General features: G+C 42.4%; 1 protein-coding gene across 2 annotated transcripts in view; it reads right to left on the reverse strand.

Moving 5' to 3' along the window:
* Positions 1-6,533: 6,533 nt before the first annotated feature.
* Positions 6,534-16,853, reverse strand: part of LOC124135369 (calmodulin-beta-like) — a 29,801-nt gene continuing 19,481 nt past the window's right edge. For both annotated transcript variants that reach the window (XM_046500675.2, XM_046500676.2), the window contains 5 exons: positions 15,268-15,411; positions 11,008-11,120; positions 9,907-9,997; positions 7,816-7,872; positions 6,534-7,659 (listed from right to left, as the gene is read on the reverse strand). In XM_046500675.2, the coding sequence (XP_046356631.1) occupies positions 7,550-7,659; positions 7,816-7,872; positions 9,907-9,997; positions 11,008-11,120; positions 15,268-15,411 (515 nt within the window). In that variant the 3' untranslated portion in view covers positions 6,534-7,549. The remainder of the gene's footprint in view (positions 7,660-7,815; positions 7,873-9,906; positions 9,998-11,007; positions 11,121-15,267; positions 15,412-16,853) is intronic.

The following is a 16,853-nucleotide window of genomic DNA, read 5'->3' on the forward strand; positions in this document are numbered from 1 at the left end:
AGAAAAGGGTGCGATTTGAAGTTAAATTTCTGAAAAGATATTGGAAAAATGAAATATGTAAAGGACATTTCTTTATGCACCAAGAGAATATTCTTTTTTTAAATGTTGAATCTGCATACCCAGTATTTTATTTTCATCCTGTGTACAACACTGGCGAGTCCTGAATACTGTGTAAATATACCCCGAATCCCATGTACCCAAGGGGGGATGGATGCCTCATTGGTATTACCTGCTTCGCTTTCCTCCCACATAAAGCTGATGCTGTGATATGACTGAAATACTGCACACGGCTGTGTTAAACCCAACTCCTGTCCTGTCCTGTCTCAGCCGTCTAAGGTGCCGCAGTTAGGTTACAGAGTTACATCCCTTGAGCACGACAGAAACATGATAGTGGGTTCAAATCCCAGTTGCCTGATTATGTTTCTAGGTTTGTCAGCACCATACCCATGCTTATGGATTTCTCCAAAGTGGTAAACGTCTGAGACCTGCATCACTTCAGGCTTTCCTCCCACATTAAGCTGACACGCCGTGATACAACTGGAATACTGTTCAAAACGGCCTTAAACACTCACCCTCCTATCTTTAGTTATCATTGGTGATGTAAAATTCAGCCTTGTAGGGCTGGGACGGGTAACTCAGGTACCCGGGTCGGGTGGGTACTGAGTAGGACCCTGGTACCCACAAGATTCCCCAGACCTGTGGTTAGTCATGTGATATATTGTCTAATGACTAAAACTATCTGGAACTCTATGGTTACACTACAAGTCATTAATGTTTGCTTTTCTTTCTGACTAGGCACCCATTCCTTCTGATTTTTCATATGGTTGAATAAAGATATAACTTAAGTCAACTTCAGTGTATGCATGACCAGATTGTTAAATACAGGTATCTAAATACGTTTTGCCAGGGCTATGCTAAAAAAGTTCCCAATCGGACATTTTGAGACATCTCCTGAGGTCTACAGTGGGTACCCGGGTAGGGTAATAGGGGGGTGGGTAATATATTTTGACTTGTCCCAGCCCTACAGCCTTGGTTCACAGAATCACACAGTGGTTGTATCACTAGGAATGTAATAAAACCACATACTTAAACATAACAGTGGTAGAGTTACGATCTCTCCATCTGTGCTTGGCTATCGTGTATCTCGGCCTCTGCTGAAGCCTTGATGGTGCAACAGCTGTACAGGTATCACTAACCAGGGCATTAGGCATATTAGGAAACAATCTTTGTTTGTGCAATCTGCTGATCCTGCAAAAATCTTTAACTCAAAATGAATTTGGGAAGCTCGAATATTATGTACACCCTCCAGGTCATAATGCATGTATTCATTCGATAGTCTGGATGACAAGCAAACTCCCTACCCTCCTGACTTCACTTGGGTCATGCTGCTCAAAACACGGATATTTTTTATGATGGCCTTATTTAGTCATGGGAAACGTGTGGTTTGATGGAGTCTGCTGGATATGTGATACACTGACTAACATATTTCACATGTTAACATGGGCATGTCTTGAGAGATGTGATCAATGCAGAATTTACATCTGATCTACTTTTTGTTGTCATGCAAACGGTTTCATGATTTCACTGATTTGATTTTCCGATCAGTCTAACCCATTGTATATTAATTGTACACTATTTTTGCTTTAACATTCAACATTCAACATTCCACATAAGTATGTAATTTTACATGTTTTATAAAGGAGTGTCAGGTTTGTTTGCAGTGAATGCAAGGAGGTAGTGTTTTGAATCTTCACGGTTTGGTAATGTCACTGAAGTGATGACAGGCTGATCCTGTCTCGATGGCCACAGGCTCATCACCTGTGTTAGGTCCAAGAGGTGAAGGTCACAGCATCAGGCTAAAGGGGAGCTCACTGTTGCTTGTTATACCGTTGTGATAAGGTTGTTATTTTATGGCTGAAAAGACTTTTTGCTCCCAACTATCAAATGTTTGTGATCAGATTTCTCTAAAGGTATAAATGGGGTATGCCATTTGGGACATTTTGGAGATTTGGTTTTGACTTCAGTCCAGCTTGTTGAGCAATACGATGCAACACATTCCAACAGGGTTTTGACCACTGTGCCCCGATGTTGTATACATTCCGCCATTGATGTATGTACATGTATTATACAACATGTCCACCATATGCAGCGACCAGATTCAGGAAACTCTACCAAAGCGCCAACTGTATGCAGAGCTGTCTGTACAATCCATGTGTATTTATAGGCAGTAGTGTCTGGATGGAATGTAGTTGTGGTATATATACCAGGCTCCATCTGTGTATTGATATGCAGTAGTGTCTGGATGGAACTAGTTGAGGTATATATACCAGGCTCCATCTGTGTATTGATAGGCAGTAGTGTCTGGATGGAACTAGTTGTGGTATATATACCAGGCTCCATCTGTGTATTGATATGCGGTAGTGTCTGGATGGAATGTAGTTGAGGTATATATACCAGGCTCCATCTGTGTATTGATATGCGGTAGTGTCTGGATGGAATGTAGTTGAGGTATATATACCAGGCTCCATCTGTGTATTGATATGCGGTAGTGTCTGGATGGAATGTAGCTGAGGTATATATACCAGGCTCCATCTATGTATTGATATGCGGTAGTGTCTGGATGGAACTAGTTGTGGTATATATACCAGGCTCCATCTGTGTATTTATAGGCAGTAGTGTCTGGATGGAACTAGTTGAGGTATATATGCCAGGCTCCATCTGTGTATTGATATGCGGTATTGTCTGGATGGAACTAGTTGAGGGATATATACCAGGCTCCATCTGTGTATTGATATGCAGTAGTGTCTGGATGGAATGTAGTTGTGGTATATATACCAGGCTCCCTCTGTGTATTGATATGCGGTAGTGTCTGGATTGAACTAGTTGAGGGATATATACCAGGCTCCATCTGTGTATTGATATGCAGTAGTGTCTGGATGGAACTAGTTGAGGTATATATACCAGGCTCCATCTATGTTTTGATATGCGGTAGTGTCTGGATGGAACTAGCTGAGGTATATATGGCAGGCTCCATCTGTGTATTGATATGCAGTAGTGTCTGGATGGAATGTAGTTGAGGTATATATACCAGGCTCCCTCTGTGTATTGATATGCGGTAGTGTCTGGATTGAACTAGTTGAGGGATATATACCAGGCTCCATCTATGTTTTGATATGTGGTAGTGTCTGGATGGAACTAGTTGAGGTATATATACCAGGCTCCATCTATGTTTTGATATGCGGTAGTGTCTGGATGGAACTAGCTGAGGTATATATGGCAGGCTCCATCTGTGTATTGATATGCAGTAGTGTCTGGATGGAATGTAGTTGAGGTATATATACCAGGCTCCCTCTGTGTATTGATATGCGGTAGTGTCTGGATTGAACTAGTTGAGGGATATATACCAGGCTCCATCTGTGTATTGATATGCAGTAGTGTCTGGATGGAACTAGTTGAGGTATATATACCAGGCTCCATCTATGTTTTGATATGCGGTAGTGTCTGGATGGAACTAGCTGAGGTATATATGCCAGGCTCCATCTGTGTATTGATATGCAGTAGTGTCTGGATGGAATGTAGTTGAGGTATATATACCAGGCTCCATCTGTGTATTGATATGTGGTAGTGTCTGGATGGAACTAGTTGAGGTATATATACCAGGCTCCCTCTGTGTATTGATATGCGGTACTGTCTGGATGGAACGTAGCTGAGGTATATATGCCAGGCTCCATCTATGTATTGATATGCGGTAGTGTCTGGATGGAACTAGTTGAGGGATATATACCAGGCTCCATCTGTGTATTGATATGCGGTAGTGTCTGGATGGATCTAGTTGAGGTATATATACCAGGCTCCATCTATGTATTGATATGCGGAAGTGTCTGGATGGAATTAGTTGAAGTATATATGCCAGGCCTCAAGGAATGAATTCTTTTATTCTTTCATTTAAGCTGAATATGTTGGTTTTCAAAGCATGGACACATGCAGAATACTGTAAGCCATGTATGTAATGTTCAGTATGCTGTGCATGAAAATTAGACAATTAGAAGGCCAATCATATTGTTCTTGTTCTGTGGATTTTCCTGGTAAATATATTTCAAGATGCATAAGGAAAAACTTAAAAAAACATGCCAGTTGTCTCAAGGTTAATGTGACAAAAAAACCTCTTGAATGAAATTCAGAGAAAACAATATACATGTATTAAACAGGAAAACTATTGGCCTTGCATGAATAATATATGTCAAGTTAAGCATGAATGTTGCTAGTTGAGAAAGATGTTCCAGGAGGCGGTCAACTTGGAGGAAGGACATCCTTTGCGGATTGGTGATACTTTTGTTTCAGAGTCGGAACGACCTGTATTACAAAGTGCTGACTACATCTATTTAGTGAGGACCAATTCTATTATAGTCAGGACTTCTGTTACATATTGTGGACTAGTTCTCGTTGATTTTGTTTATAGATAGGGATGTGTATGTTGCCAGTTCGGTTGATGTCTGTGATAGTTGAATAATTGTATCACCCATCTGTGATGAATTTATAAACAACCTATTTTCTACATCTGTTGTCTGTTATCATTTTAAAGGCTGCTGAAGTCCTATGTACACCATATAAAACTAACGCAGCCTGATCTGGGTGTCGGGGCACGGGTGGAACAGTCATCTAAGGCGCATGAATTCACATTGCAGAGGTGCGTCCCTTGGCACAACAATGATTGAGGGTTCAAATCCGGGTTTGCCCTGATTATATTTCTAGGTTTGTCAGGACCATACCCATGCTCATGGGTTTCATGAGACCTGCATTTCTTCTGGCTTTCGTCCAATATTAGCATTAAACACATACCGGTATACCTGAAAAACTGTTTTAGGTAGTGTTAACCTCAACTCAAGAGAAAATGTAATCTGGCTGCAGGCAATTGTAAGAGGCAAGTAAAATGAGTGTTTGGTGGACTAGAGATCACTGGTGTGTGTTGTCTATGAGGACCTAAGATCACTGGAATGTGTTGTCTATGAGGACCTAGGATCACTGGTGTGTGTTGTCTATGAGGACCTAGGGATCACTGGTGTGTGTTGTCTATGAGGACCTAGAGATCACTGGTGTGTGTTGTCTACATTGAGGACCTAGGGATCACTGGAGTGTGTTGTCTATGAGGACCTAGGATCACTGGTGTGTGTTGTCTATGAGGACCTAGGATCACTGGTGTGTGTTGTCTATGAGGACCTAGTATCACTGGTGTGTGTTGTCTATGAGGACCTAGGGATCACTGGTGTGTGTTGTCTACACTGAGGACCTAGGATCACTGGTGTGTGTTGTCTATGAGGACCTAGGATCACTGGTGTGTGTTGTCTATGAGGACCTAGGATCACTGGCGTGTGTTGTCTACACTGAGGACCTAGGATCACTGTTGTTTGTTGTCTTTTAGGACCTAGGATCACTGGTGTGTGTTGTCTATGAGGACCTAGGATCACTGGCGTGTGTTGTCTATGAGGACCTAGGATCACTGGTGTGTGTTGTCTACACTGAGGACCTAGGAATCACTGGTGTGTGTTGTCTACACTGAGGACCTAGGGATCACTGGTGTGTGTTGTCTACACATAGGACCTAGGGATCTCTGGTGTGTGTTGTCTACACTGAGGACCTAGGAATCACTGGTGTGTGTTGTCTACACATAGGACCTAGGATCACTGGTGTGTGTTGTCTACACTGAGGACCTAGGAATCACTGGTGTGTGTTGTCTACACATAGGACCTAGGGATCACTGGTGTGTGTTGTCTACACATAGGACCTAGGATCACTGGTGTGTGTTGTCTACACTGAGGACCTAGGAATCACTGGTGTGTGTTGTCTACACATAGGACCTAGGATCACTGGTGTGTGTTGTCTACACTGAGGACCTAGGAATCACTGGTGTGTGTTGTCTACACATAGGACCTAGGGATCACTGGTGTGTGTTGTCTACACATAGGACCTAGGATCACTGGTGTGTGTTGTCTACACTGAGGACCTAGGAATCACTGGTGTGTGTTGTCTACACATAGGACCTAGGATCACTGGTGTGTGTTGTCTACACTGAGGACCTAGGGATCACTGGTGTGTGTTGTCTACACTGAGGACCTAGGGATCACTGGTGTGTGTTGTCTACACTGAGGATCTAGGGATCACTGGTGTTTTACGGCTTGACGAGTTGTTGCTGTAATTATGGAGAGCCTTTGGAAACCTTCTAGAACATTGCTCAGAGAGATTGGTTGACACAGATTCGAAAGAGTTAGAGTAACCGGTATACCAAGCACCGAAAGCATCCAGGCACATGTCTGTTAAGTATTGAGAATCATGAAAGGGCCTCCAACGTGGTATACTAAAAGTTCAGCCAAAATGCTGCTGATCTGGTCAATATGCGCCGATGACGCGCTATACCTGTATTGATGCTCACTCTGTCAAACATTAGTTTTCCTGTTCAAGTCTGTTGTTTCTCTGGGATATGATACTTCTGAAAACTCACCCATATATTCCCATGCTTTCACAAAAGGACACACATATTTTCCACCAGGAACATATTTATTCTGGCATTTAGGAATAGTCGTCTTGACAAGTACATAAATTAACAGCTACGTGTCAATGGTAATAAATAAATGGCAGTGTGAAAAAGTGAAACAATTAAAAAAATGCAAAGCGAGATTATACATTTTAACAGTACTAAGAACGAGTCGCTATATATACAGACACATACATGTCGAAATTCAACAAAACAATTTACACATCTACCACTAATGATATCATTAACTGATTTGCCATATGATAAGCTATTCTTGACCCTTTATGAAGTTAATTCCAAAACAATCCACGTACATTTTGCCAAAGGCTCTCAAATATTTGTGCGTTTCAGTATCTCATCAAATAATGTAGTTAACAACACACTTTAGTTTTATTCATGATCATATCATTTTTTAACACCCACCTGCCATGTGCGCAAAGCGTGTACATTCTAACATCCCCGGTTTAATGATAAAAAGCAAACGCAAAATATTATCTGTAGCCCATAGGAGAAATATTCTAAAATGCCATTTTTCTACCAGGTACCCATCTTACAACTAACTAATGCAACGCATCAATGTATTATTACAATAACAATCTTCACACTCTGGTAAGCCAGGAAAGATGGTCACTGATAACAGGAATATAGATTTGATGACGGACCAAATATTTTGAAAAAGATAATGTTTTTATATAAAATAAATACCTAAACGAAAACGTGCCTATATTTTAACCATAATTTGTGAAAATAAACACTACCAGCAGTGATACTGTATATCAACAATCAGACCCCATACAAAATATATTTGTTATTAATTATTTGAAATAAGTCACAGATTTCTTTTGACGGATCAATTCTCAATGGATGCTGCGGTGGACTCCCTTCGAAAGCTCCTTCCGCACGCGCCACAACGTCGTCGTACAGAGCTCCGCTAACGGGCTGTCGCTGTGAAGAGATTGCAGGCGATGTACACGTCACACGACAACAAGCGCCTGAAACCCCATTCGCTGAGCTCGCACTCTACATCGGGGTGTCGTTGAGAGAATTCTGGCTGCCAGTATCGTCATTGTCGTCGTCATCATCGCTCTTACTTTCTTCATCCTTTTCTTCCTTCATACAAGCGATGAATTCTGTGGGGGGAAAAACAATACCGTTTGAATATCAGAACAATATCCAACATTTATCAGCGATATTTTACAGACAGTATTGCCAAAAATAACGGTTTCTTTAAGATATCGCCATATGATCATGTCGATGTTGTTTATCTTGTACTAATAAATTCTGACCTTCAAAATCGATCCTGCCATCACCATCGATGTCGACCTCGGCAATCATCTCGTCAACTGAAATAAGGGTAAATACGGTAATAGCCAGTGTAAGAAATGCACAGGGGGTTAGTGTATGAGAGTGATAATTATGCCGTGTACATGTAGAGTGAGTGAGTGAGTCAGGTTTTACGCCGCTTTCAGCCATATTCCAGCAATATCACGGCGGGGACACCAGAAACGGGCTTCACACATTGTACCCATGTCGGGAATCGAACCCGGGTCTTCGGCGCGACGAGCGAATGCTTTAACTACTAGGCTACCCGAACGCCCCTAAGTCCAAATGATCTCCAGCGAGGTGGCCTTGCTTTGGTTACTGATGGCCTATAGCCCGTGTTTTAAACTGTATTAATATAGAATACTAAACGAGCCTCCGTGTAATACCAATTTTATGAAACGAGTGAATAGTTCTGGTATCTGACGAGCGAAAGCGAATTAGATACCACAACCATTCACGAGTTTCATAAAATAAGTTTTACACGGGAGCGAGTTTAGTATTTTATTTATTACTTTCCATTAATACCGTTTTTCGAATAATACTGTTGAGTGTGAATAGGCTGACACCTACACGAACCACGGCATAATCCTATTGAGTAATACTTCAAACACGTCAAAAGTTGAAACGTATGAATTGAATACCATACAACGGTCCACCTTTAGAATTCAGGCGTCCGTTCAACAAAATTATCGTAGCGCTGAGGTTATCGCACTTCACATACTTTAACTTAGACTAACGAATGTAGTTGCGCCTCAATACGAATGCCTTGTGGAACAGGGCCTTGCACCTCAAAGTTTACAATTACGTCATAATACCCGATGACGTAATTTGTGGAATTTTGTTGCAAGATCCATCGGCGAAACAATGCCATGTGACGTCAGCCTAGCAACGAGTGTGCATAAGTTCCTTTCAGTGATCTATCATCTCCACACGCAATGTCGTTGAATAAGCCAAGGGATGTTGAGAGCTTTCAATATTTGTTCGTGAAACGTGTTCCGAGAGTACATAAGCACGCGTTTTGGTATTACACAATGTGTAATACAGCTGTATGTTTATTAAACGGGTGATCTCTTCACGGGCAAGTAATAAATAATATTGTCATGCCTAAATATGTTTGAAAACCATAATTTGTGAAATTAAACACTACCAGCAGTGATACTGTAAATCAACACTGTGGTATCACAATGACTGGCCGGACTGCGCTCAATGTTTTCCATGACCTAGTCACAGGTCAGTACTATCGGGACAACATCATTGCACCACTCGTGCTGCCATTTGCACAACGTGTTGGGCAACGTTTCGTATTTCAAGATATAATGCACGTGCTCATCGTGTCAGGATTGTGACCCAATTCCCCCAGCTGCAAAACATCCATGCAATCCATCCTCACCGTCCCCCTGTTAAACACGCCTTGGACACGATGAGTGGAACAACACTGGAGTCAAGCTGACATTGGTCGACTCATCAGAAGCATGCCTCGAAGAACATTGGTGGTTTTACCCGATATTAGTTGGTTTTGTTGTTCTTGTTTTACGCCGCTCTCAGCAATATTCCAGCTTTATGACGGTGGTCTGTAAATAATCGAGTCTGGACCAGACAATCCAGTGATTAATATCATGAGCATCGATCAACGCCATTGGGATCGATGACATGCATCAACCAAGTCAGCGAGCCTGACCACCCGATCCCGTTAGTCGCCTTTTACGCCAAGCATAGTCGCCTCCGATATTAGTGACATTGGCTGCAAAATGCAACGCAAATTTCGAATTTGACCCCGGCCTCTTTAACGACCTTGTTCGGCACCATCTCATCACACCAACCATGAGAACCCATTAGATCCGATCGCCTACTCCCTAGCAGATATGAGCGCCAGGCAGGGTAAGGACAAGTACCATCAACAAGTACCATCTTTTAACGTCTTTGGGTATGACGCGGCCGGGGATCGACCTTCCGCTCTCCGAGCTGACGCTCTACCAGTAGACCACGGAGGCGGCCCCAGCATGATCTGACAAATGTGTTTGGTTTAACGTCTGTTCATCAACAAATGTACGTACTTTCCTCCTCAGTGAGGTCTTCTCCCATACACTGTAGCACTGCCCTCAAGTCAGACGCCGTGATGTACCCACACCCAGACTTGTCAAACACCTGCAACAAACACCATGACATATACAGACGAGTGTGTGAGTGAGTATGCTTTTTTGCCGCCCTCGGTAATATTCAAACCATATCACGGCGTGATACCAGAAATAGGTTTCACTGATTATACTCATGTTGGGAATTGAACCCCGGACCTCATTGCTCACATAGAGGCGAACAAGTAATGTATGATGCTATGATCTTAATCGGTCAAAATGAATGCTTGATCATTAAAAGGCACTTTAAACATGAATAAGAAATGACGTGATTGCAAGGGGACGATGTTGTATGTCCGGCCATATTCGGTAATTAGAGTGAGTGAGTGAGTGAGTTGGGTTTTACGCCGCTTTTAACAGTATTCCAGTTATATCACGGCGTGTCAGCTTAATGTGGGAGGAAAGCCCGAAGTGATGCAGGTCCTAGACGTTTACCACTTCGGTGAAACCCACGAGCACGGGTATGGTGCTGACAAACCTAGAAACATAATCGGGGCGAACCGGGATTCGAACCCACAATCATAGGTTTCTGGCGTGTCCAAGGGACGCAACTCTGCACAGCGAATCGCGGCGCCTTAGACGACTGGGCCACCCGTGCCCCCTCGGTAATTAGAACCATATGTGAAAATGGGACGTCAGATCTGTGTAATTAGGGCAAACATTCCCTGTTATTTTCCGTTCACATTATAAAGTTGCGTTAGTTGGATAAACAAAGTGGTGTTTGAACGACTTGAATCAAACTTGCTGGGCTGCCATATGCCTCAACCGTAGACCGCCTTTAACATGTGTAGTGTTTCCAAAGAAATCTTGTAATCTGTGTTCATAAGACATCAGCCTCAACTCCTATGAAGTTAAAGAATTCCCATTATGGCTATAGTTGATCATTGAGATAAAATATTAACTATAGTAATAGGGGGAAAATCGGTTGTTCCTTTAATGTCTTTTGAATATTTTTTGGACCGAAATCTGGAACAAACCGCCTCACAATCCTATAAATAGACAGGTCGTCTCAAGGCTCCTTACAGTGAAGGCTTGCCGGAGTTCCTCCTCCTCGTCCTCCTCCGACTGCTCGCTGCTGATGCCGCCCATGTTCGCCATCACCTGTACGAACTCCTCGAACGTGAACGTGCCGTCACCTGCCACACGGGAGAGAGAGAGAGAGCGCGCCTTTAAATACCCATACAGTAAAACTTAATCGTGTAAATTGTCTTTACTGTGGGACCCTGGCTCGGTAATACTCACAATGCACACATAGACACACACACAGAGACACAAACACACACACAATGCACACACACAGACAAACACACGCACACACACACACAGAGAGACACACATGTACACACACACACGCACACACATGTACACACACAGACACACACACATGTACACACACACACAATCACGCACATACACAAACACACACACACACACAGAGACAAACACACGCACACACATGCACACAAACACAGAGCATATATACACATACAGCTTGCGTTATACACTACACACACATACACACAACATACATACACTTACAATCAAACACACAGAGCATACATACTCACACAGCTTACATACCAGAAGAGCCACGTCCATCCGATTTCCCACTTTAAAACTTGTCTGGTAACTAACGAACACAACATACCAGGTCTGAATTAAGAAGGTTCGTTATCTCGGATAAACCATTAAAAAGATGTAAAAAGTTGATCCGCAAGTGCTTGATTTCATTATCAATTAATATCCTGTTATTAGCAAGATCCTCAAGAAATTAATTTACAAAATACTTTACAAAATCTGTTTTAACAGGAAGCAGAGTGAAAAGCGGCTATGACCGATATAGATGTGCTCAAGACAGTGGTCAGTAAATGAATCGTTCCAGTGACTAGCGATACTATTCAACGATTAACCTCATAGGTTTCTGCAGCTCGTTATACCCATTATACGTCACTGGTGTGCATGACTATTGCATATGGAACATGACACACACAAATCCATCAAACGGTTATATTAACTCAGCTCCTTGTGACGGCGCGGCTGCTCCTAGAACTTGACACAGACATCCCCTATATTGTATTTCATTACCCCGCCACATTGATGTATAGCGAGGTAATCATGTCGCCTATAGAAGCATAGAAATGTATTATCATTAAACCACGACATAAACAAGCTCATAACATATAACATACTACTGGTTAGTTGTAGAGTGTCAGCTCCATGAAACAGCGTTTGGTTATAAATTCGGGATACTGTCTTCATCAGCTTTCTGTCTCGGGAAACTTATTTGAGGATCAAAGGCGTTATATAAATAAATCATCAAAGAAATGTTCCGATATCGGCATCAGGTGTTGGTTTGCGAGGAGCCTGGTGAGGACTGTAAATATGTCTCCGATTCTAGGTATAGTGTTGCCATAGTGATTCATTCTCATACTACCGCCTCCGTGGTCTTGTGGTAGAGCGTCCGCCTGGAGAGCGGAAGGTCCAGGGTTCGATCCCGGGCCGCGTCATACAAAAAGACGTTAAAAGATTGTACTTGTTGTTACCCTGTCTGGCGCTCGGCATTAAGGGGCTAAAACAAGGACTGGTCGGCTCGGAGTCAGTATACTGTGTCTGAGTGGGGTATTCATGTTAAACTGCGGCATGGTATCTCAGTGAGCTAGCACTATAAATCGGCATCAGTCCGGACTAGTACAAGCAGCCACACACACACATACACGTGCATGCACGTCGCTATATAAGTGCAATAATCTTGGACGCGACGTTAAACCCAATCTCACCTCACCTCATTCTCATACTTTCCTATGTTGCCATAGTGATTCATTATTACACCTTTCTATGTTGCCATAGTGATTCATTATTACTCCTTCCCATGTTGCCATAGTGATTCATTCTCATACTTTCCTATGTTGCCACAGTGATTCATTCTTATACCTTCCTATGTTGCCATAGTGATTCATTCTAATACCTATCTATGTTGCCATAGTGATTCATTCTGACACCTTCCAATGTTGCCATAGTGATTCATTCTTATATCTTCCTATATTCCCATAGTGATTCATTCTTATACCTTCAAATGTTGCCATAGTGATTCATTCTTATATCTTCCTATATTGCCATAGTGATTCATTCTTACTCCTTCCTATGTTGCCATAGTGATTCATTCTTACTCCTTCCTATGTTGCCATAGTGATTCATTATTACACCTTCCTATGTTGCCATAGTGCTTCATTATTACACCTTCCTATGTTGCCATAATGATTCATTCTTATACCTTCCTATGTTGCCATAGTGATTCAATCCGACACCTTCAAAAGTTGCCATAGTGATTCATTCTTACACATTCCTATGTTGCCATAGTGATTCATTATTTCACCTTCCTATGTTGCCATAATGATTCATTTTTATACCTTCCTATGTTGCCATAATGATTCATTCTGATACCTTCCTATGTTGCCATAGTGATTCATTCTGACACCTTCCTATGTTGCCATAATGATTCATTCTTATACCTTCCTATGTTGCCATAATGATTCATTCTTATACCTTCCTTTGTTGCCATAGTGATTCATTCTTATACCTTCCTATGTTGCCATAATGATTCATTCTTACACCTTCCAATGTTGCCATAGTGATTCATTCTTACACCTTCCTATATTGCCATAGTGATTAGTTGTTACACCTCATATGTTGCCAGAGTGATTCATTCTTATATCTTCCTATGTTGCCATAGTGATTCATTCTTCCACTTTCCTTTGTTGCCATTGCGATTCATTCTCACGCTTACCATGGTTTAAAGGATATTTAAAGAGAAACTCCTCCCCAGTTTGGTTAAAACTGTAAAACCGTGAGCGAGGGCTCATGAAACGTCTAAATGCAAGAAATAGCAAAAGAAAATTAAGAAAACATCGGGATACCTTACAGTGAAACAAAACAATGTATCGCGGCATAAAAGGAATTCTATCAAAGCGTGTGAGAGAAAGATCACGTGCAGCATGCACGCGACAAAGTCATGGCATGTAAAACAGGACATCCTTTCATCAACTACCCCCGTGACTTAGTGGGAAAACAGTGGGTTACAAAACTTAACGCGATGCGTCATGGAGTTTTCACTTGAAAAAAAGTTGTTACATTTAACAAATTAAAACCAACATTATATTCACATCAAAAGGCCACTTTGTGTCAATTGTCATTTGTAAAACCCCTCAACAGGTCTCACGTAGTAGTACCTCTCACAAGGTTACCGTGAGATAGGAAGATACCTACAATACAATAGGTAAAAGTTCTATAAGAGCTGGCGGAGGTAGGCATTTTAGAAACATGAGAATGGATGAGAATGCAACCGTTGTATAAATTGTTCTTGACCTCATGATTAACACATGTTTGGGAAGCATATGTGTAAAAGGCATCGTTTTTTGTGCTATAATCAGTTGCTGTATCGCTTTTAATAGCTTTAAGATGGGCACAATGAAACATCTTCGAACATCTTCCATATGAAACAGGAAATGTTTCGATCATTGCTTTCAAACCGGGCATGATGCATACACGTCCATAAAATTAGATGGGTGAACTGGTGAGTAACCAAGAACGGTTCATCTGGGTGCAGGTACTCACGCTGTGTATGAACTAGCCGATCGCGCTGATGTTTCCCTTAATTAAGTGTCATAGGGTTTCTGCCACCGTTTCATACATGCAAAGTTTTTCGAATTCCTTGCAAGGAGCGGCGGAACAGTTTTTTGAGGACCCATAACTCGTTTCGGTTCAAAACATCCGGTGATGTACTTTATGCTTGTCAATCCTGACGACAAATTAGTTTGGTTGAGCCCTATCAGTGTCAGTATCAACACACAACAACATCCACCCACAACAACAACAATCCACTCGCCATTCTGGCAACAGACGCCCTGATCTATTCTGACACGCTCAACTCACCAACACGTGGCTCAACTCACCAACACGTGGCTCAACTCACCAACACGTGGCTCAACTCACCAACACGTAGCTCACCTCACCAAGACGTAGCTCAACTCACCAACACGTGGCTCAACTCACCAACACGTAACTCAACTCACCAACACGTAGCTCAACTCACCAACACGTAACTCAACTCACCAACACGTGGCTCAACTCACCAACACGTAGCTATCGTCACCAACACGAAACTCACATAGCTCAAGTCACCAACACGAAACTCAACTCACCAACACAACACGTAGCATAACTCACCGTCACGTAGCTCAAGTCACCAACACGAAATTCAACTCACCAACACATAGTTCTACTCACCATCGATGTCTATCTCCTTGATCATATCCTTGAGTTCATCCCCTGACGGGAACTGTCCCAGGTTCCTCATGACGGTGCCCAACTCATCCGTGGAGATAGACCCGTCTCCATCCTTGTCGAACAGTCGGAAGGCCTCTCTCAACTCTGAATAAAACATAGGTAAGTATGGTCGTGACATACAGCCTTCAGCAGACAACTGCCTATCACCACGGTCGAGATATGCTTGCCGTAACCTGTATATCTACAAAAGACTGAGTGATAGAATTCCAACTGGCGTTATACTTAGCAAAACATATATATACAGAATAGATATACAGTCCACAGCTGCAGGAATCAAGTATCTAAGATTATTAATCTGCTCCAGAAAATCCAGCGAATTTGTCCAAGAAACGTGTCACAGACAGCAATTACAGAATGTCAGGGTCGGTCACGGAGAAGAGTTGAACCGTCTCTAAGACACTAATACAATGTCATCACGATACACTGAGAACTATTTTTCACGTTTTCTCTTCAACTTTCCACGACGTCAGACTCTGTTTATAATTATTTGGATGAAAGAAAGAATGTTGGCTATGTAACTCTTCCAGAAAATGCTGATGAAAGTGGTGAAACTAGCGGTGGGATTTCCGACAGCTGCTGCTGGAGAAGAGATGCTCTGTCTTCTAGAACCCAGCTAGCACTGCTTCAGTTCCCTGTCTCTGCCAGCCTGCAAGAAGGACAGTCCTTGTCACGTTGCTCGCGGAAATGTCATGGCTAGCATAAACAAGTTATTATTACAATGGGCAGATGACGAGGAATACTGTCATTGACGTAGTCACTCTCCACGCCTCGAGGCGAGTCACTACAACAGATTAACGTACCTGTTTTTCCCAAAGAGGGTAATGTGACAGATAATATCACGAATGAGAAAGAAAATGAAATCGTATATACTAGTAGTGTTTCATCTGACCTATTAGGATCATTTGAGAAATAAGATAAAATAAAACCGATCGAACACTGTCTCCCTGATAATTAGTGCATGCGTGTATCCTCCGTGTCTGAACACTTCAAGTCTTAGAGGTTCAAAACTTTGGAGGAAACCTCAAATATGGTGTGGACAAACCAAAGATAAAGATCACTGCGAATCTGGAATTCGAACCCACGATCATAGGATCGCGGCTCTCCCAAGGGACGCGACTCTGTAGAGCGGCGACTGAGACGACTGGCCTCCGTGTCCCCGTATTAATTAAAATCGAATAGTTGTGAAGTGAATGGCGGTATTTCAGACTTTAAACAAAAGCCAGGCAGTAAACTGGTTTGTGTGCTCCAGGTTCGACCACATTGTATAGGTCATCCGTCGTCAGCTGTGATCTGTATTGCTGCTGATGGACCAAGCGCACCTTTAACAGAGGGATGCTTTAATTGACTCCCCATCTCTGTACATGTATCTGTCTACCGAGTATAACCGCCTCCGCGGCCCGGTGGGTAGAGCGGAAGGTCGGTGGCTCGATACCCTGGTCGCGTCATATCAAATGACGTTAAAGGATGTTACTTGACAATACCACCCGTGAAGATCCGGGTCAGAATAGTTCTTCGGCAACCAATGC

Source organism: Haliotis rufescens, unplaced genomic scaffold, assembly GCF_023055435.1.
Source record: "Haliotis rufescens isolate VD_foot unplaced genomic scaffold, xgHalRufe1.0.p SCAF_19, whole genome shotgun sequence".
Classification (NCBI taxonomy): Eukaryota; Metazoa; Mollusca; class Gastropoda; order Lepetellida; family Haliotidae; genus Haliotis; species Haliotis rufescens.